Consider the following 22,462-nt stretch of genomic DNA (forward strand, 5'->3'; position numbering starts at 1 on the left):
AAAGTGCCTGTGTGAATGGATGAAAGAGACAAGTTGCATAAAGCGCATTGAGTGCTCAGCTAGAGAGGACAACCATTTACCATGAGAACAGCCCGGCGACAGACAATCTTACCTGGTTTCATTTCACGAGAAAGAAAAAAAAAAAAACTCCTCGAAACGTGCTAAAAACTTTCCATCATTTTTTCTAAGTCAAATTTTGGACTTCCTTTGTAAAGCACTTTACTGTAATTTTTCACAAAAATATGTTGAGTGCACTGGATTACAGAATGCCTGCAAGGTAGGAGAAATCTATTAAAAAGTCAAGAGACAGCAGCAATATTTGCAAAATGGTCATCTTTAATACACTCACGTTTCCACAGAGGATAAAAATGTGATCCCTAGTGTCTAGCAGTCATATATCATTGCTGCGTACTGGACTGCTTGCACACTACCTATACACATACGTGACATACATGAAAGACATTTAATCAACTGATCCCAAGGCACAAACATGTAACACAAGCCCTGCCTCTGATGGCACTCAGAATTGAATTGTTCCTTCAAGAATACAGTTCGCCATGCCAGTGGTTACTTGGATGACCTGTATAAATACGCAGTCTGTATAGAAATCCTGCTGAGTCTTCTTCTTTGAATCTAAAACACTTTGAAGTGTCTAAGCAAAATACCGCCCAAAGGTCATGGTGTTTTTACCATCTTGCTTCCACCCATCAAATCCGTTCAGCTGTGTGCAGACAGACTGCAGGGCATGTGTGCTGTGGGTTTGTCCTGTGACTGACCCATGACTTAACTGGCTGTCACAGGGACTGCATGGCATGCCAGCAAGCAGCTGTGGCCTCGGTGCCTCAGTTAGGCCTGTGGCCCTCAGTCAAAGTGTCTCTCTGGGTGTGAGAGACATAATAGTGTCAGTGTTGGTGGTGCTAAAGAGCCCGTTTGTTGATGTTGAAGATTTTGACAGAGTGGTCGGCACTGGCGCTGGCAAGCTGGACCCAGGAGCTCTCCTCCTCGATTTCACTCTCTCCATCACCCTGTCCATCCTTCTTGCCATTCCCCCGACCTGCTCGGCCAGTCTTGGGCCTCCAGCGGAGCCGTTTTACTGCCAGAGTGTGGCTTTGTCTGTGAGAGGATGTGTGATGAAAGGAGACAACAGAATACTTGTCTGGATGACAAAACAAGCTTTCAGACAAAATCTACACAACTGACATCCCATCTATTTTACACTAAACCATAATTTTTCTGTTAAACACACAACACAAAAACTTTGTTTGGTATATTTTGCTACACCTGGGTTTGACCATCTTTTCCCTTCACAACTACCTTAATTGTTCTTGGCAAAGATTCAGCAAGGTGTTTAAACAATCCTCAGAGGTCATATGAGTAATGTGGTCTCATTCTCATGTTTAAGAAACCAGTTTAAGATGATTTGAGCTTTGTGACATGGTGTGTTATCCTGCTGGAAGCAGCCATCAGAAAATGGGTACACTGTGGTCATAAAGGGATGGACTTGGTCTGCAACAATAGGCAGTTAAGTAGAAACAATGCTCAGTGGTTCCAGGGGCCGTAAATGTGGCAAGAAAGTACCTTTGATTTGTATTTATATTATTATAATACATATTAAAGTTCTTTTGTTATATGTTGTTCATTTTTACCTGCAGTAACCAATGAATTTTCCAACTTATATATCATCTTAAAATATGAAAAAAAAAGGCGTATCTGAGGTGTGACTTCCTGATACAAAGACTGTGCAACCTATCTTGATCTTTACAGACTATAGTGGCATAGACCAGTGTGAGATAAAACATCGACAGAACCAAAATTAAGGTACCGGTTGATGCCATCTGCATCTCCTCTTCAAAAGGAAGCAGACATAATCTCCATCACGCTTATCTAATTTTTTATTATTATTATTATTTAAATGGTAAATGACAGAAAGCTTCTGGTTCTCAACAGCAATCAGAGTGAAGACCCACAACTGACACTGTGATGAACCTCAGATCGACTGCATGTGTGCAGTAAGGATACGAGGTGTCTGTTTCTCCGCAGCAGCTCCAGTCGTCTCCTGCAGGCTCGCTGCCAGGGCTCCACCTGTACAGCCGGATCCTGCCACACTCCAGGCCAACTGCAAGCAGGTAGCTGCGGAAAGTAGGAAGGAAACACAACAAAATCGAACTTCAGAGCAGACCTCGTTTTCCTTTGCTCTGACCTAGATGTCTTGAACCAGTACTGTCACTCTTCGCTACAAGAGTTAGACATTTTTACCACATTTAATTCCATTTCAGCACAGTATGAGTGAACCTCCGGGGTCTTTAGATGAGAACATGAAGCAGTTTAGTGTCAGCCACAGTCATGTCATGTGTTTAAATTAATTGGATATAATGTTTCTTTATGTGAGGTTAACAGCTTCTAAACCAATTAAACAATCAGTTAACTGATGAGCAGTTTAAGGGAGAAGAAAATAGTTCAAAACTGCAGCTTCAAATTAATGAAACAAACTTCCAAAGTACTGAAGACAGATATAAGACCTGGCCAGTCGATATGACGGTAGTTGGATGTCATGTAACACAAACCTGTCATTAGAGCAGAGTACAGGGCAGAACGCTATAGCAGTAGCAGAATCGCCCACATCTAAGATGGAAGAGCACGGTTTAATCTCAGGAGGCAGCACAGGGTCTCCAGAGTCCAAACTACATGGGCCCCATACTATCACCTGGACACACACACACACTTTGTTTAGAAAAAATGCTACAACTCAAGGGTGCAACCAGGTGGTATTATTGTCAACGCATAATGTGACGCAACATTTAAAAATTACCTTCTTGTCTCGACTTGATGTTACAAAGAATTTGCCGTCAGGGCTCCAGTCACATGACCAGATGATTCGGCTGTGTATGGCTGTGTCCTTCTCTGTGTGCGCATACAGCGAGAACAGGGGCTCTATATGGAAACGGGAACAAAGAGCAAGAGAGATCATACAAACAACTGCATTCAAACGATGGTATGAGTGCCGGCACTACATGTATTGTGTCACATTTCATCTCCACAACAACACTTTTCCAACAGAGGATGAGCTGGTAGCAAAACTTTGCGTTATGATTACTGCAGCATGACATCAGCACGTTTAGATCCCTGCCTCACAGCTCAGTAGCAACAAAGACTCTCCCGAGCGACAAATAAACAACCGAACAAGACAGAGAACCTCATTCCAGCCCTCCATTTCACTCAGTTTTGGTTTATGACCTGCTGCTGTTTATTTCCCTAGCCTAAGTCATTTCAGCCTCCAGATTGGTTTCCCTAGAGAGCTTGTTTGTATGCTGCTGGCAGCTGCCTGCCTGCATGTCTGCAGTAGTCCTGCTCTCCACTGGCTCTCTCTCACACACGCACACACGCACACACACACATAGCATAATTATTGTAAAACATCAGCACTGCCACAAAAGTCCGAGTTAACCAAAGTGTTGAGGTTTGTGTTCAAAGGATTCTCCTTCTCCCTCCTTCACAATCTTTCATTAACACGACTGGCTGTTGAGCTATATCACATCACACACAGATGGGGACTGGAGACACAGACTATAGAGAAAGTGTCCATTTTGATAAAACACACAAAACGTATCAAGAAGACTAAAAGGTAGAACATATAAAAGCCCACTCAGGTTTAAAAAAAACAAAAAGGAGGAGGAGAGAGAAGGTGACAATGTCTCCAAGGCCAAGACAAAATAGGGCGGTGGAGGGAAACGCTCAGGCAAAACAGGTAGGGGCCAGAAGATGTGTGAATAGAATAGAGGTAGTCATTTGTTTGATCAGCTCTGACTTCATTTAACCTTCCCTAGTCTGAAGGTAGGAGACTGTGCGTGTCCTCGTGCGTGCTCCTCACAATCACCTTGAGTGATTCAGCAGTCAACCAGAACAGACGGGGAGCCCCCCGCCCCTGGAAAAAGCAAAAAAACAAAAAACCCTGTAATCCCTTGCCATTTCTCTTAAGAGAAACCAAAGACCAACACACACACACACACCCATTCAGCTATCTTAGTGAGGACCTTCATTGACATAATGGTTTTCCTAGCCCCTTACCCTAACCATTAAAAATGAATGCCTAACCCTAAACCTAACCAAAACCTAATTGTAACCCTGACACTAAAACCACATTTTGAGCCTCAAAAAGGCCTTTAAACCTGTGAAGACCGGTTAGTGTGTCCTCACAAGTGACTGTTGGTTCTCACAAGTATAGTAGAATGCAGATTTCGGTCCTCACAAAGATAGCTAGACAGGAACACACACACACACACACACACACACCACCCTGCCTCTGCGTAGCCCACCATTCAGGCGAACAGAGGAGTGCGGGACGCCTCTGTCAGTGCCCATTAACACCATCCGGAGAAGCCAAGAGAAACATAAGATGCTTTACCAGGTGCAGGAGGAGGTAATCCTTAGGGCTTAAATGTCGTTTTCTGTTCACCTTAAATGCAGGATTGAGTTATTTGTAGAGTCTGTGTGCTGAGGTTCTCTCATATAAACATCCTCTCCAAGAACACACTCCTGTTGACAACAGCAACAGCTCTACACAGAACTTAGGCCAACAGAAATCCAATATCTGAGCTAGTTTTTTCTTTCTCTTTTAAATAAAATGTTTGATTGTTTTCAAATGTATTGTTTCTCAAGGTTTATTGATTATCTGGATCTATATTCACAATGTTTCAGATGTTTGAGAATTAGATTTGGGAGATGTTTTCTACCTACTTAGAGTGAAAGTATAAAATTAAGAGCACCTCTCACAGTATCACACCATTAGTAAACACATATATGTAGGGGAGGTGTGGGAAGCCAGATCGGGCGCCCCCCCCCTTCCGGCTCTCCTCTTTGCTCTCTCCCATCTCGTCCCTTTTGTCTCACTTCTCTCTATCACCTTTTCTATCCCTTTGAACAAGTGAGGCTCCATAAATGCTAAAGAGGTAAGTATTATTTCTCAGTTGCAGTGAATAGATAGGAGCAATTAAACTGTAGAAAACTAAACAGAAGAAAGAACAAGAGAAATAACAATTTAACATAAACCAGTGACACACTCAACCCTGATCAACCCCAGCAGGGCCTCCTTGGATGAGGGTGTCTAATGATAATGGCCGAAACACCCGATGAATCCAAGGTCCACTACTGACGATGTGTCCCAAATCTTAATACGATAACCTAGATCAGATCTCTACTTACTCTGAATTCAGAAGTATTATGAGGACATGGTCGGTAGTAACAATGGTCATAAAAAGTATAAAAACATGTCAATACCTCGGCATGTCAGAGCACTGACTGTATTGCTGATGTTACTGATGGTGACAGGAAGGCTCTAACATTTGGAGGATGTGGTCAACCAGTAAGACCACGCCCCCATGATCATAACCTATCAGTTGATTATCATCATCTAAGAGGATACAAGTCGTATGGAAAATCTGTAGCAAAGCGATATCACTTCATACATGAAACATGTATCAACACCAAAAATCTCATGCTAATGACTTTGCCATATTAATATTGCTCAGTACACTAGGAGCGAGAACTTGTAATTGTAAGTAGTGTGCATGAAGCATATGCTGTGAAAATGGAGAAATGTTTGCAAAACAACAAAGCACAGCTTGGGTGAAGATCCATTAGGTGATCACTGTGTGCAATTTTGATTAAATTCTGACCAATCCTCCAGTGCAATCTATTACAATTTGGCTTTTATCCACCAATGTCTTCAAATTCAACTATGATTTATGGTTGAAAATTCAGAAAAAGTTTTATAACTTATGTTAAACCTATGTTTTTGACAAGTGAGATGTGTAATGTCATAATATAGAAAGAACCCTATAAAGATTTTAAATATGCTACATTTGAACTCTGACCTCTTCTTCAAGGCCAATAGAGTCATCTAAAGGTCAAAGTGATAACACTATATAGTTATTTAAAAAAAACCTTTCTTTCTATCAGTTTATATTTAAAGCATACAGGCTTAATCCCTGGCCTCTTCTTCAAGGTCAAATAAGGCCATAAAATGTCTCACTTTTACATTTTACATCTGTCTTTCTTTCAAGTTGACTCCAAAATGCATTATATGTTTCAAGAAAGTATTGTTAAGAGAAAGTAAATAAGCTGCCTAGTTAGTTAGAAATATATTGTGGTACATTTCTAGATACTAGATAGTAGATGTAGTAGACAAATATAGTAAGCTCAATTTATTTATGTCCAGTTATTTACAAATCATTGCCTATTACGTAGTATTACCTACTCCTTCATGATGTTCGTACAATTAGAGTATCTGTCATGCTACCTTTATCTGATTTTAATTCCACAGTTTTTAAAGTATGTCTAAAAAGAGCAAAGAAAACAAAACAAAATGAATATACAGAAAACACAACAATGTTGCCTTAAAAGTAAATGCTGCCCAGAAAGCGAGCTGCCTTAGCCAAGGTTTGTACTCTGTGACTGCCGGGTGAACAGACAGATGATGATCTTTCAGCTGGATGAGCTAAAAACTCTGTAATGTCGGGATTACAGCTTCATACCACTTCTGGCAGAGCTCCTTTTTATCATCAGTGAATATTTATCACCCTTTATCACTCTGCTCGTGTGTCTGGAGACTCTGACTGAATAAATCTGGGACCAAACAGATACCTTATGCCAGATGTGACTGGTTAGAATCTAAGTTGTACTGATTATGTAATAAAATGAAATCAACAAATTTATTTATTTAATAGATCATAAAAAGGCAAAAAAAAAAAAACATTAAAAAGACAAGCAAAGTGAGACTGTTTTATTGGATGGTTGTTCCATGGCATCGTTTAAGATTTGAGTCCAGAGACGATTTCTCACTCAGAAAGCTCTCACCCAATGTGAATCCTGACAGTGTTGACCTTAGAGAGACAAATCTATTTCTCTGACCATGTCAAAACCACTGAGTTAAGTCACAAAGGAGGGTAAAGGTCAAAAGAAATTGACAAAATGACTGAGAGAGCGCTAAAACTGAGACTTTTCAGCTGATATTTGCTGGGTTAAATTGGGCCAATTTCATCTGTAGCTGACCGCAGCATGACTACTCTTCAAGGTAATTGGGGGATATTTAACCTCATTATCTCCACTTTCAGCAGTGTATACACTCTTAAATTTGCTCTTAATAGTTTAATATTTAATAGTTTTCAGTGAGTCACCATCAGTGAGTGATGGTTGGCAAATCCTGTCTAATGACAGGATTTGCCAACCATCACATTTTTAGTGCAAGACACCAGCTCTCAAAGTGCGTAAACAAATCTCACACCTACCGCAAGGAAGCATCAAAGTATCCTCTTTATGGGTTAAACTGGCTTTTTGCACACAGCACACAATCTGAAGATCACACTTTTTAAACATTTTAGCACCTACACTGACCCACAAACACCACTGGAAGTGGGAAAGACAGTTTTTGTGGCTTTAGCTGAAGTTGGCAAACACACAGAGGCCTCTTTATATTCACAAACCGTTCATGTACCTTCAGTGTTTTCTCATTTACTTCTCTACAATTTCACAGATCAGAGCCCCACAGAGCGCTACCCCCAATATCACAAATCCCAGTTTAACACGAAACTATAAATATCATTGTGGTTTGTCTTTATCAGCGCATGCAAAGGCTACTGCATCGTGCTTTATGTCTGTATTTATTCAAAGTGTTACTTCAGAATTTTCTTTTCAAGCTTCATCCCAGAGAGCATAGATTTGATGAGATCTCTGCAATCCACCGCAGAGGATTTGATGTATTCTGCATGGTAATTACCCATTTGAAAGCCTGTTTCAAATCACTGCTCTACCTACAAATGTGGAATTATAAGCCTTGAAGGAGGGAAGTAAGCACCAATCGTTCATTTTGGTCAGTCTGGTCAGTTTCAAATCTTTCCTATATTAAATCCATTTTGGACTCGATTCATTCAGTGCATCACTTGTTTGGCTCTTCATAGTATTAATGAGGGGAGTCCTTCCAGTAAGGCCAGCTTGACTCGAAATTCAATTTGGAGGAAATCTGCTCTGTGGGTTTACCTTATTTTAATTATTTGGAATTAGGGGAGCAATTCCATGTGCCAGAAGGGCTCCGGCATTGTCGTTTTTTCTTAATATTCACTCAAGCACATTTTTTAATTAAACTGAATTTATTTACAAAGCATTATGAGGAACTAACGTCTCATCCTGAGTCACGCTGCATTTGAAAATCTAATCCTGAAGACCAAACACTAATAACCCTGTAAAACAGACTTCCTTATTAGTCTGTGTTGTCCTCATTTCTCACCTGGACTTTCAGGTGTGGGGAGATTCCTTCTCCATAAAGACCAAGTGCGATCTCGGGAAACAGCCAACAGGAGCTGTGCATCAGGTGAAAAGGCCATTTGGGTAACCGTGAGGGTGTGACATGGAAGAACCTGCAGCTGACGCCATGTGGTTGTACTCCACAGCAGCACTGCTGCATGCTCAGCTTTGGATGCCTGGAAAGATAGTAAGGGGTCAGTTCATTGTCAGACATAAAACACACAATGCTTTATAAAAGCACCTGTGTCTACTTTATAAGCTACTTCCACAGTTGAAGTGTTCCACAATGAAACAAGATTATTTCACAAAAAACAAAAACTACCACGATCAAAACAATTAGCACCCCTGATGCTAACAGTCAGTTCTGTATCATTTTCTCAAGCTCCTCCAGATTTGATGGTCTTCTGGCATGGACTTTGGTCTTCGGTGCACCTTACAGGTTTTCAGTGGAATTCAAGTTGGGGCTTCTTGCAGGCCACTCAGTAACATTTACTTTGGTCTTATGGAGGTAGTTCTTCACCAGGAGCGACGTATGTTTTAGGTGGTTGTTGTGTTAAAAGACAAAGAGACAACCCAGACCCAGTTTTGCTGCCAACTACTTGAGGTTGTCTTTCAAAATCTTTACATATTATAGCATCCCCATAATACATCCACCTCCGTGTTTCACTGTGAGGACGGGGGTTTGGGTTGTACACCTTTCTCTTCTTCTTTCAAACATAAACAGTGCCTCTGTGGCCAAAGAGCTCTCGTTTCCAGTACGCATAAACTTTCTGCAGGTCGTTCTTTCTTACTTTAGTCTAGATTCAAGCTGTCTCATCTGCAGAAGTTTCCTTGGTATGCAACCTCACACTTCATTCCAGTGCAGGGATCTAGTGGTTGTCTTCTTTGAGACCACAGTTCCTGACCTGGCTAAGTCATTCAATGATATCTTAGCAGTTGTTCTGGTGTCTTTAGACTCACACTTGTTTTCTTTCCAGAGTCTTTCAAACCTTTTGCTTCCTACCCTCTGCCAAATTTGTTCTGTACTGTGTGGTACTCTGTGATGATACTTCTCACTCCAGATCTTAACACTTGGAAATGCTGTGATAACTTTGCATATCCATCTCTGCTTTGTGAGCATCAACAAATCTTTTTATCACATCTAAACTGATTGATTTTGTTTTGGGCATGATGCTTTCTCAAGTAACTGATCAAACTCTCACTGAAGTTTTTATAGTGTGTAAATTGGAAGATAACTCTCAGTTTGAACTTGATTTTTAGAAGCTTTGAGCATTACAAAGTTAAAGTACACCATTGCACAGCAGTGGTTTCTGCTTTGACTCAAAGAGGTCCGTTTTTCAGGGGGTCTAATAATATAGACCCTGATAATCTCGTTTTTTTTCCTGAAATAATTCTGTTATTGTGTGCAAACAAAAATGATTTATGCTTTCTAAAGAAAACTTTTTTAAAAAAGTCTAGAAATACTATGTTGAAAATCCCACGGTCTGTTGAAAAGAAAAAAACACTGAACATTTTTGACAAAAACCTTCAATTTCACAGGGGCTTAATAATTCTGTCTGAGTCTGATGTTTTGCACAAAATATATCTTGAAGAGTAAAGGGATTCCATTTAATAAATACTGGATCAAAAATATACATTCACCCACATAGAAATAAATCTGGTGTTGCTGAAATTAAGAGAATATCTTAACGTAGTGCCTCTTAATGGTCTATGAAGTATCCGTGATTAACTACAGCTGGTAATTTATTTGTGCAAACATAAAGGGTTTCACAGCTCACACAGTAAAATGTTAACGTTCAAGGATCTCAGTGAGGATCCGAGAAAGAGGATCACAGATTTAGACAAGTTAGTAATGTCTCTTTCTGCATAATTCAAGATGATCTGTTCAAACAGCTGCACAAGATCTGAAAACACCCTCAGTTATAAGGAAGTTGGTTTGGGTGGTCAGAAACAATCCAGACACCACAAAGGTACAGGCCTGCATAAACTGGAAGCTGCTGGACATTGCTGTCTACTCTCAAGTGAGTCTTACATGGCTACGTAAGGACAGGCTGCTGTCCAATAAAGAAGGACCTGGCTCGTAGCTAATGCTAATGCTTGTAGCTGACCACATGGACGAAGAAATAAAACCTCTGAAGGAAAGTGTTATGATCAGATGAGACCAAAATTAAGTTGTTTGGCTACAAGTATTGTCAGGTCAGCCTGGGATTTTAGAAAATATTGGGACCTAGAGGAAAATAAATCAACATACGGACTGGAAAGCAAACCAAGTAGAACCAATCTGCAGTCTGATTTGCCAAGCAGAGCGTTAAAAAGACCCACAAAGCAACAAGAGCAGCAGCAGTCCAGAAGTTTTGAGATATACGTGCACAGAGTGATGAAAATAAAAATTAACTGTATTTAAAGCACATTTGGGTCACTTTGTCACAAACTTTGTATACAGGAAATTATGGGCTTATGGTGAAGAGTGGTTAAAAAGAACGACATAATTCAGCCTTTTCTCTGAATAATTCAGATACATTTGAGTAAATAAAGTAAAAATGACGCACTACTGCTTGGTGTGCGCATAATTGGGGATTGGCTTTATTTACATTTATTGTAAGAAAATAGTCAAATGAAGTGGTAAAGGTTAGTTAGATGGTTCTGTCAGATGTGTACATTTATTAGCATATAGGTTTTTATTTTTACATCTGGTTTTTGCTTTGAAGGTTTTTCATCTAAAGATCTAATGACCCGATGATTAGTGTTGAACTAATTGAATCTATTAAAAAAGAAAATCAATTAAAATTTACATGGTTATTGAGGGGAATCTAATAAAACCCATTTGGGTAAATGAAAAAAATCTCTTAAGCAACGAAAATGCACAAATTTACATAACTGGACAAATAAATCTAGTGAAGTAAAGGTATCATAGTGCTGGGCAATAGAATCTGTGGGACTGGCATACGTGGTTGTAGTAATTAAGGCAAACTACCTCAGAAATCTTCAACATAACTTCAAACCATCAGCCTGACAGCTGAAGCTTGAACACAGTGGGTGCTTCAAAAGGTCACTGAGCCCAAACACACATTAAATGTGGTTGTGGAATAAGTAAAACAGCCAAAGTCCTGTCCTCAAGTCCTGTCCTCAAACTTATTTACAAGTGTGTGGACTGTGCTTACAGCCATGTGAAAGTCAAAGTATACCTCGATGCTTCCAAAGGAATTAAGAGGGTAAGCAGCAGCCAGATGTTGCTGATCAAATGCATGCGATTAATTGATCATCAGCAGGTGTGAGTCTTGGCAGTTTGCTGGTCTGGAGCATTTGGGTATGTGTGAACACAATTCCACCAGTGGATGTCCCAAGGTCAAACCACACAATGCTCAGAGAAATTATATTTAAAACAAACAAACAAAAACACTTTAGAGCTATATCTCAGACTCTACAGACCTCAGTTGCCATGTTATGACAGCACAATTAGAAGAAGACTGAGGCTGCCTCTTCTCTCTAAAAAGAACAAGGCGACGTCACACAGAAAACGATTATTTCGAGTTATTGCTGTTAAGGTGGTTCTACAAGCTACTGAATGATGGTTGTACTTGGTTTTTCACAGGACTCTGTGAAACTGTGCTTATAAGAGTATTCAAATATTAAACTGGAAATATATTAAGTGTCTTCCATGTATAATTGTGATTCTGTATGTATTGGGGCGGCAATCTTTTTATTCCTAACTGTGGGTTTTGCCCAATCATTGAGCCCCATAAAAGGTCAAAGAAAGCATTGAAAGCCTGATATTGCCTTGGCAATCATTTGTATGATGACTGTAATTAAACTTTCGACTGCAATTGCAGGGCTGACTGTGACATGCAGTCCGGCCTGGAGCTTATCAAACTGACCTTGCATGCAGATGCCACCACTGTTCTGCTGCTGTCAGACGCAAGACAGAACATCTCAAAGCCGTGCCCGTACCTGTGGACAGGGGACAATCATACAGAGGTTAACCATGAACAGCCACTCTGACTGTGCAGAAGGACAGATATATGTTACAGACAGACAGGGAAGGGATGCATGGTGAGGCAGAACAGAGGAAGAGCTCCCAGTGTGACAGTAAATTAAATATTCTTTTATTCCAGAGTGTCACTCCAACAAGCTTCCAGGCTCGAGCCGTCGCCACTTGCTGACAGGTAAATAATTAGAGTGTGAAATTAAAATACTGATCTGTGATGACTAGTCCTTCTCCTGCTGACACAGATGAACAATGATGATGCTCTAGCTAATCACTCACGGCCTAATTGCTTTTAGCTTGCCATCACCTGGTTGTTTTAAAATGCCAACAAGCTCAAACTGCAGTCTGCAACTCAGTGGAAAGAATTTCCAGCCTCTACCAGCCAGCTTTCAAACACTGCAGCAATTTGGCCACAACAGGGAGAGGATTATTTATGCCACAAAAAATAATTTAGTCACTTACTCATTTTAATGTTTCTATTCTGCACTAAATGATTCAAGGGATGAAGCCAAATGAAGGTAGAAAAATGCTTTTCAACACACACAGTGTTCGCACCTCAAATAAATGGCCGTGTCGTCTGTCATGTTTATGGTGGAATGACCGGTAAATGGATTTAACATTGGCCAAAGTGTGGCAATATATTCAATCTGGAGAAGTGGCTCATGGGAAGCCGAGTAGCTGGATTCTGACTGATGAATATGCCGCTGGAGTTGTGGGTGCAGAGGTGAGGGGGTAACAAAGAAGTCTATGTAGGGAAATCTATTATTTTCAGATAGAGTAGAAACTTTTCAATAGAAGACACAAGGAAACACTGATGTCTTTATAGACACAAATATATCAATAAGTATGTCAGCATTTCACTTACAGCAGGTAACAGAAAATACATGTAAGATTTAGATACTCACAGTTTCTGGACCTCAGGCCAAAGTGTGTTCTGGAGAAGATGATCCTCTGGTGGTGGCTCTGCACACACACACACACACACACACACACACACACACACACACACACACACACACACACACACACACACACACACACACACACACACACACACACACACACACACACACACACACACACACACACACAATACAAATAGTTTGCTGTTATTTGTAATGCCCTGAAATCTTAGTTGTTCAAAAATAATCAACAATCAGCTGAATAAACAAGGAATGACTGTTATAATCTGAATTTAAATGTGTATCTGGAATCCACACAAATTAAAGAGCAAAGAAAGACCATAAAGGATTATAAGGGGGTTTAGTAAAGCCCTTTCAGAAACAACATCACTAGTATTTGCGGAACATAATGTACCACACTCAGTAGCTACACTGGGACACAGCTACGTGTTAATAGCTGCTTTGATAGTTACAGGCATGTAAACACACACGCTCCAGAGTTTAGTAGACTGAATAAGACGATTACGAGACTGTAGATTACAAACTGTGACTAAGCACACATCATCATTTGCTTTCAGATCCTGATCGATCCCGTCTCAAAGTCAGGGATAATTTCTGAAGGTATTTAAACAGCTTCCAGATGTGGTGTGAATAAATGAGTGGCAATGTTTTTTGATTCTGTTGATGTCCGATGCTGCAGATATGTAAGAAACTCAAAGACTTTTAAACTGCAGAAATCAGAATAACAAGTTGGTTATTCAGTTTGTTAACACTTCACCAGAAATTTTGTTGAGCATAAGAAAAAAAATCTGATCCTAAGATTTTATACTATTTGCAGAAAATAAAATTATAATATATTTTTTAGAATTCAAAGGAGTTCTTTGGGGGAGAGGGAGACTGGAAACAGGTGTCTCCTGCTCTTGCCAAATTTTGTTTTCTTAACTTGTGAACAGGCTGCACTTTCAGACATTAGGTAGGCACACTCAAATGCTCTCAGAAAATTGGAATTTAGACTAAAACTAAGCTTTAGTCTAAATTCAACCTAGACTCAAGCTGTTTATTAGCGTACAGATAGTGTGCAAACAGGGCAGGATACTGAAAGATGTTTAAATACTTAAGAATATTTAGAATAATTAGAAAAGTGCAGATTGTGTATTGTACCTGTGCATTAAAAAGTAGACATGTCACGTCCAATAAGTTAGTGTATATACAAGCTGAGAAAAGTAATGCGCAGTTATAACAGTAGAAGTTGCTACAGCGCTGATGTAAACATCTATGTTTGTTGGGAGCAGTTCTGATTGTACAGTCTGACAGCTGCAGGGAGGAAGGACATGCATCGAGGATGCAGCAGTCTCGTACTGAAGGAGCTCTGGTGCACATTAGGTTAGGGTGTAGTGTTTCAGAAGGGTTTGTGGTTAGGCTGTAACTATGACAGAAGTGTGTGACTATCCCCTTTCAAAAAGGTTTATGATACAGACTGAAAAGGAGAAACACTAAGAACATGATAATCAGCTCAAGACAATGTCTCACATTCGCATGTTTACATTTAATTGCATGAAATCCTGAGAAATAAAACCCATCACCCTAAAAGCAACACATTATTTTGCAATAACAACCTGTTTCTTTCTACTGTGTGTTTCTTAACATTTGCTGGTGTTCATGGGGGATTAAATGATGCCCAACTCTTTCCCTCACATCACCGGATCTGCACAAGTTCAGTTTCCCTTTCTGAGGCATGTAGTCGATAGCTGCACTTTTTGCGTTTTTGCTATCAGACATGGGCTCCCCTTTTAGCCTGATTATTCATTTCTCTCCTTGCCCGCAGAACCCAATCAAACAAGTAAAAATGCATTGTTAACAGCGGTCTCCACACTTGGTTGCTCCCGACATAGCCCGGGGTCATCAATACTTAAACTTTGCAATCACATAAACCCGCTTTCTAATTAGCATTGCAGATTAAGGAGTGGCTTCAATCATGCTGATGACAGCCCTTGACACCCTCTAGCCCAGGGGTTTTAAAAGGCTGCACTACTTTCTTTTCATTTGACTCTCGTTCAATTCCCATTTGCCTGTTTCCTACAATTACCTTCTCTTTTGTTCCCCTAGTTTTCCTTTTCCTCGGTGACCGTTTTAAACCTTCTCTGTTTTTAAATGATCAGTTTTCAAACTTTTTTTCTGGCTCCTGTCTTTATTAATTTATTTTCTTGTTGCTTCTGCTTGCATTACTGGCTCCAGACCGCTCTTCTTTTTCCAAACTTTCTCCTGCTGTGATACCATCAGCCTTCAGCAGCCCACCTCCCCAAGAGAAAACACAGTGGACTCTATAAATAAAGCTCTAACTAACTGCATATCATCGGCTCTTATAAGAGCAACCAGCAATAGGCATATCTCTCAAACTCTTAAATGACGAGTATGACTCAGGCTTTTAGACTCGAGAGGGAAACAGGGATGCCCTTTTGGCTTCAAAATTATTTATCAGAGAGGTTTACCACATTTTAAGTGAGACTAGGTCATCTGTAAAAATACTTGAAAGTGTAGATCATGCAGCAGTACCTGTCAGGTTGAGTGGGTGGAAGTAAGACTCCTGGTATTGGTCAGATACCCTGTTGAACTGCTCCCCCTCTTCTTTGTTTTTCGGCACAAGGTCACCTGGAAATTGAAATTATACTGTTACATTATGCAAAAGCGATGAACAAACCCGCATATGAATAAGCTTTCTCAAACTACAGAGTGAAGCGAAATTGATTTTTGATGGAAATCATCAAACAAAACTGCGGTGTAATTTTTTTATTTTACCCTGAAATACAGCCTTGTTGGACAGCCCGAGGGCAGGTGTGCTGGCTCCTTCTGGGAGGTCGGCAGAGTCCTGACATAGTTGAAACAAACGCAGAAGGTATATTGATGTGTTAGAGACTGCAAAGGCTTTTTAAGGGGACTGAACAGTCCATTAAGTACTTTTCAGAGAATAAAGCTTTCGTAAGATTTAATTCCAAACATTTCCACCAATGGGAATAATATACCTTCAGAATAAAATCAAATATTCTTTAGATACACATTTAGCTGAACACTTACACAGGATGTTAACAGAGTTTCTTTTGAAGTCCCAGATATATTAGCAAAGTTCTCCACAAAGTTACGAGGTGCTTGAAATACTCTCAGGACCTTCTCATCAGCTCCAGACACAAACTGAAACCTCCCGATCATGGCCAGACACTGCATGTCGTATCCATGGATCTGCGGCCGAGAGATTTCATGCCACGTGACCTGCAGTGATGACAGCCACAAAAACATATGCTGAACACGTGGCTCTGTTCATTTGGTCGCGTTGGGCAGTGCCTCCCTTTTCGATAGATCTCTGATGTTTGGGGATTTATTTTCTTGGCCCAAAACCCAGGCCTTTGAAACGACGCCAAATACACCATTGATTCTCTCGTGCAAGTGAAACATTTCCAGCTTAAGATTCAAAGTGTTCTCACAGGGGACGATGGAAGCCTCCATTGTGATAACTAGATTTCATTTGGCACTAGAATCAGGTGGTATTGTGGCAATAATCCAAACTGGCAACTTGAATAATGTAGTGGAAGCAGGAAGCGTGACTACAAATGTTTCTACCCCAACTGAATGCTAAACTGGTATGTCTTGCCCTGCTTCTAAAATGCTAGGTGGATGACTATATTGGCAATTTAGAAGTGTAATCTTTTACTTTAATATATTACCCCACTGCAATATTGGTTTCAGTCCCAGCTGAGTCATCTTAGAATATATATAGTGTTGAAACTAAATTAGATATAGCCTAAAGACATTTTAAAAAAATGGAAAGAATAATACACTAGAACCTGCATATATATTTTGGCGTAGGCAAACGGCCTACGCCAAAAAAGAACAACACGCTAAGTAGCAACTGTTAGGACGAGCCAAGACGAAGCAAATCATTTGAATGGCAACGATATTCATTAAATACAAGTGCATGAAATATGGTTCATATATTAAATGATGAAAAAAAATAAATGCAGTGCGGCCACAAGTAGTCGTTTTTTAACTAAAATTCTAAATCTTAATTAAATCTGAATTTACTGTAAGGAATATGAACTTTTGATGGGTATGTTTTCTATTATCAGTGTATCCCAAGCATTCATCATATAGAGCGAGCAAAGTATAATTAAACTGTGAAATATTACTGTACTGTTAATAACTGGGCACCTATTTCTTTAATCTTGCCACTGAATGAGGATACACGTAGAAATCAGAACGGTTTTATTTCATGACAATGTGAGATTTAACATGTATCCAAATCACTAGACAAAGATTACCATTTGGCAATTTTATTTAATTCTAAAGTCACACAGTCATGGTCAGCAACTCCTGTTAACATCTAATCGCTGCCAGATACTGGATGAAATCATTCCTGTGATTACTTTGATGGCAAGCAGACTGCTGCAGTTGCCCCTTGTTTGCATGGAAGACTCTGGCTTGCGCACACTTGCCATTTTTTCTCTGAGCTGGAGTGAAACTTGAAAAAGTGTGCAGAGTACACACATTCCCCATAGCATTCCTGTATAAAGTACCATTCCCTGAAATGTAAGACCTCCCACTGGTCTCTAGGCCTGTGTGACTGGGGCCTGAGAAGTAGTAAGTCATTAATCATGTGGTTCAACACAAGTTAAGAACCTTGGGATAATCTTTAACACAAATTTGACATCTGAGAGACAAAAAAAATACTGTGGATGTTGTGCATGTTTTGTTACATCTAAACTGGACTGCTGTGATACACTGGAGTTAGTCAATCATCTTTTACCCCTTTTCAATGAGTCCAAAAATAAAAAACCAAGAACCAAGAGAGCCTTGCACTGCCTCCTTGTGCATTACAGAGTTAAAAAGTGGTGCTGTTTCTGTTTAAAGCCTTATATGGTCTTGTACCGGCAAATGTGGTAGATATGCCGGTACAAGACCAAAACACCTCAGACAAGTATCAGCTGACCATTTTTAAATCTAAGTAGAAGACATAACTTTTCGGTCAAGCTTTCAGAAACGAATGATTTCTGGAACTGAGATTGAAGGATTGGCTGCTGTTGGATTATTTCAGGGAAACACTGAATGTGTGCATGTTCGACACGGCACGGATTGTAGGGTTTATGCTAAACGAAGCTTGAATTTTTGTTGAGCAGCGAGAAAAAAAGAAATAACTAATATACCTCAAACACATTTTCATGGTATCATATCTCTAAAGCCATATAGTGAGACGGAAAGGTCACTGTAACTGCTGTTGTTATGATTCAATGCTGCTAATTTTGCATCTGTTTTTACCTTTTTGCTCTCTTGTGTCCTCCATGGAGTAAATAGCCTGGTGGTCTGGTCAGAGCCCACACTGAGGATGAACTCACCCTCAGGATCCCAGCTCAGGTCCTGAACTGCATTAAAGTGACCTGATATCACAACTCCAGGTCTCCACTCTCCCTGGAAGAAAGGATCCTAACTGCTCAGCTGGTTTTAGACATTAACAGCTATATCAGTGGTACATGTTCCTGTCTCAGAGGCAAATTTATTTTAAAACACAACCTCAGGTTTGTGTTGAACTGTAAATGTAAGTTCCAACTGGGTATAAATGTAAACCCAGTTGTCTCAGAATTAAATCATTGGGCCTTGAGACATTTATTCAATTTCAGGGACAAGCAACAAAGACAAATGCTAAGCCAGTCATACTGAGTGGCAGGCAGGAAACCTGGTGTGACTAATTACACTCAAATACACTCTCACAGTGAAGCCGAGGGGAAATGCACAAACAGTGAATCTTATTTCAAATTGAACTGCCACTCTGCTTCAACATAAAAACGATGTATACTTCTTCTGGAAATAATGGGGGAAAAAAACGTTAAGATGCAACTAAGTAAAGGACATTGACTTGAAAGTTTGAGTATAAAAACCACATCTATGGCTCTCACCTCTTTGTCTAGGTCCTTGCACCAGAGATGTAGTGCACCGTGAAAAGCATGAGCTAGAATCATGGAGCCGTCTGCACTCATCTGGCAGCCGTAGAAGCCTAAAGTGTTACCACCAACCTCCCCAACACGCACCTGGCGGGAAAGGAAAAGAAAATAACTGAGGGCAAACTTATTGGGATGCATTATTTAAAAAAAAAACTTTGTGAGGAACCTAGAAGTAATGCTAAAACTAGCTTCTTTTTATCTCAGTCTACTCACAAAAGTGAAGCCACTCCTCTGTTTCGACTCGACTACTGTAATAAGCTTTATTCATGTGTCAGTGTGTCACTGCTTAGCCGACTGCAGCTGCTCCAAAGCACTGCTGCGTGGTTATCAACTGGCACGTGCAATTGAGACCCCACATATCTCCCACATTATCTCAGTGTCCCTATACTGGTTGCCTGTGAGTTCAAAATAAAAGTCAAGATTTTATTATTCGCTTTTAAGGCATTATATGGGTTGGGGCCTTCTTGGCTCTCTGATCTTTCAACATATCACAGAGGTCTGCAAATGCTCCTATCTGTACAGAGGTCCAGATTAAAGCATGGAGGAGATCAGGCCTTTGCAGTTGCTCTACTCACAAAATGTGGCTGCCAAACTGCCTCTTCACATCTGGACCCTTTTGTATTCTTTGGCTTTTAAATCAGAATGAGCTGCGAGCCTTTTGTGTGTGAGGGTTGCTCATCTTATGTTTCCTTTCTTAAACTATGTCAATTTGTCCCATGCTTTTATGTTATTTGATTATTTAAGATGTATAGTAGATTTCTATATAAGTAAACTTGACTCAACAATCATCGCTGACATTAACGTGCATTAAGTGTCACATACAGAGAAATAGCAGCGGCGTAAAGAAAGGATCCTGCTGCATATAACAATCTCACATGCAGTAGTGCATAAAGCTCATGTGTCTCCTCTTGGTTCTATGTAAGCCTACACGCTGAGGTTTATGCAAAACAGGTTGAGGGAGGGAGAAGTTAGGATTGTCAAAGCTCTTCTCAGTCTCCCTCTAAGACTTATTAACTAACAGACTCCGTAATAGCAGACAGAAGCAGGAAAAAAATAAAAACCTAACAAATTAAGCCAGCAAGCCAGATGAGAAATTATGTAAAATGAGACTTATTAGTCTCATTGAATAATAATAAGAAATTAAAAATTAAAATAATAAAAATTGAGTTGAATAAACTCTGCCCCCCTCCAAACAAATACATTTGTCTAATACATAATGAATGCAATTGCAGCCCAGCGTATCACATTAAACAAATAATGATGAAAAATGTTTGAGCTTAAAAACACTGAGAGATTTGCATAAATTGGATTTGGTTGAGAGCTCGTGACCCGTACATCATGCTATATAGAGACTAAACCCTCCATGTGGTGTGAGCTCGCAGTACAAAAGACATCCAATTTTAAAATTACCAGTAATCATGGCCAGAAAAACGACTGACTCCTTTAGGATTTTCATCACCTGTCCAATCATGTGCACCTTGCCTTTGTGCATACAGACAGTTTTGTATTGAATTTTGTGGATTCAAATCGCTGCCTGTAACAGAAAACCCATTTTGATTTAAGTGCAGTTACCAATTACCCAAACAAATGAAAATTCACTGTTTAAACCTATGAGGTCATCCGAACTCACTTTAAGTTTCTTTAAAGTTTATTCTAAGGCAAGAAGAGAAAAGAAGCGAAATACATAAATCAAGTTTGATATAAGAAGTTAAAGGAGAACTGCAACAACAAAAAATTTATATTCCACAAGAACTAGATGGCAACAAGAATACAGACTATAAAGCTTTGCTTTAGTTCCAAAGATAAACTGCACTGGATTCTGGATTAATTCAACCATTCATTGAAATTAATACCCAAAGAAAATTTAAATTACATCCTGAAATAGACGACAATATTAGTATTGTGCTGTTGCTTATATAACCAGTACAATTCAATGTGGGATTACGCGACAGAAATAACTTAAAAACAATGCAGAAATTAATCAGAGTATTCAGGCCACAGGGAGCCGTTTTAACCATGAGCTGTCAAGTGATGCAACCAGAACTACCTTCATCCTTCAACTACACTTCAAGGACAGCGGGCATATTGCAGACCAGGTTAACTTCTCACTGCCATGAAGAATTCAAACAATTAAAAGCTTTATTGGGCCTTGAGGCCTTGGAGGCAAACTGGGCCCAAAGGGGAGATCTATTCAAATCGATAGCAGTCAAACCAAACCTCGAGTGTTACGCTGCTCCCTCAGCAGCACTGTGTTCTGTATCCAGGTATCTCTTCCATCTTTAATTAGCCCATGCCTTAAAATGATATATGTACTGGCTATGAGGAAATTTGAGAATTGCTAAATTCACACTTTTTCCCCTATTGTACAGCTTGGTCAGTAACCTTTGTTTTGTTTTTTTTTTAAAAAGGGTAGTTTATTGTCACCAGTGACCTGAGGCAAACTGCAGAACACACAGTGAACAATGTGTATCAAACAAAGACCTTAAGAGGCTACGCAAAAACACAGTATCAGCAGAACATACATAATTTAGCTACGGCAGTGTACTGTATGTGGAAGTAAACTGAGGATCTCAATCATCCTACGTTCTCGCCTGCATATACTGGTCAACAGTGACCTTCAAAATAATGCCCGTATGCAGGCTGAAACACAGCGGAACTAATGGCAGCGATAAAGGCATGCCTTTACTTTGAATGGCACAATCTTCCAGCCATCTAGAAAGAGACAGAGTAAGAGAGAGGAAAGAGAGACCGCCTGGAAGAAACATAGATGCCGAGATTGAGAGAGAACGGGATGCAACATTAAGCAGATTGATTTTAAAATTCTGCACACAAGGGGCAGCCGTAAATCATGTAAAAACTCGCAGAGGCAAAAAGCCGTCATCTGTCTTGTTTACGAGAGCAGGAACAATATGGATGTGTGGTGTGCCTTATCGCTGGACAGTGGGTAGCGGGAGTATTTGGGAGTAATAGAACAAGGACGGTAAAAATGGGGAGGTATATATCATTCTCAGAGAGAGAGAGCTTAGCCATACTGAGAAAACCCATTCAGCATGAAGCACAGGTATTAAAACCCACATTTTTTTTTTTTTTTTGGAGCAACACTGAAAGATGGTGAGAGCGGCTTTTCGGTTTTTCTCAGTCCTGTAAAAAAATACAATGCGTGTAAAATATAATAAAAGATATAGTGAATGATTATTTCCATGATATATGCAAAAATGGACTTCTCTTAATTATCTTGGCAGACATTTAGCATAATCTACAGTGTGGGAATATTTGTGCTTGCCTCAGAAAAGATC

At 39.9% G+C, this 22,462-nt stretch overlaps 1 protein-coding gene across 1 annotated transcript in view; it reads right to left on the reverse strand.

The window, feature by feature from the left end:
* Positions 1-309: 309 nt before the first annotated feature.
* The window catches only part of elp2 (elongator acetyltransferase complex subunit 2), a 34,835-nt gene continuing 12,682 nt past the window's right edge, over positions 310-22,462 (reverse strand). The window contains exons 11-22 of the mRNA XM_085395842.1: positions 19,122-19,253; positions 18,487-18,636; positions 16,255-16,446; positions 15,979-16,048; positions 15,736-15,831; positions 13,186-13,243; positions 12,171-12,243; positions 8,279-8,471; positions 2,810-2,931; positions 2,565-2,704; positions 2,020-2,130; positions 310-1,113 (exon numbers count right to left, since the gene is read on the reverse strand). Of these exons, the coding sequence (XP_085251968.1) occupies positions 918-1,113; positions 2,020-2,130; positions 2,565-2,704; positions 2,810-2,931; positions 8,279-8,471; positions 12,171-12,243; positions 13,186-13,243; positions 15,736-15,831; positions 15,979-16,048; positions 16,255-16,446; positions 18,487-18,636; positions 19,122-19,253 (1,533 nt within the window). The 3' untranslated portion in view covers positions 310-917. The remainder of the gene's footprint in view (positions 1,114-2,019; positions 2,131-2,564; positions 2,705-2,809; positions 2,932-8,278; positions 8,472-12,170; positions 12,244-13,185; positions 13,244-15,735; positions 15,832-15,978; positions 16,049-16,254; positions 16,447-18,486; positions 18,637-19,121; positions 19,254-22,462) is intronic.

This window comes from Rhamphochromis longiceps, linkage group LG22 (assembly GCF_057381845.1).
Source record: "Rhamphochromis longiceps isolate RC_006_pf linkage group LG22, R_longiceps_female_GT1.1, whole genome shotgun sequence".
NCBI lineage: Eukaryota > Metazoa > Chordata > Actinopteri > Cichliformes > Cichlidae > Rhamphochromis > Rhamphochromis longiceps.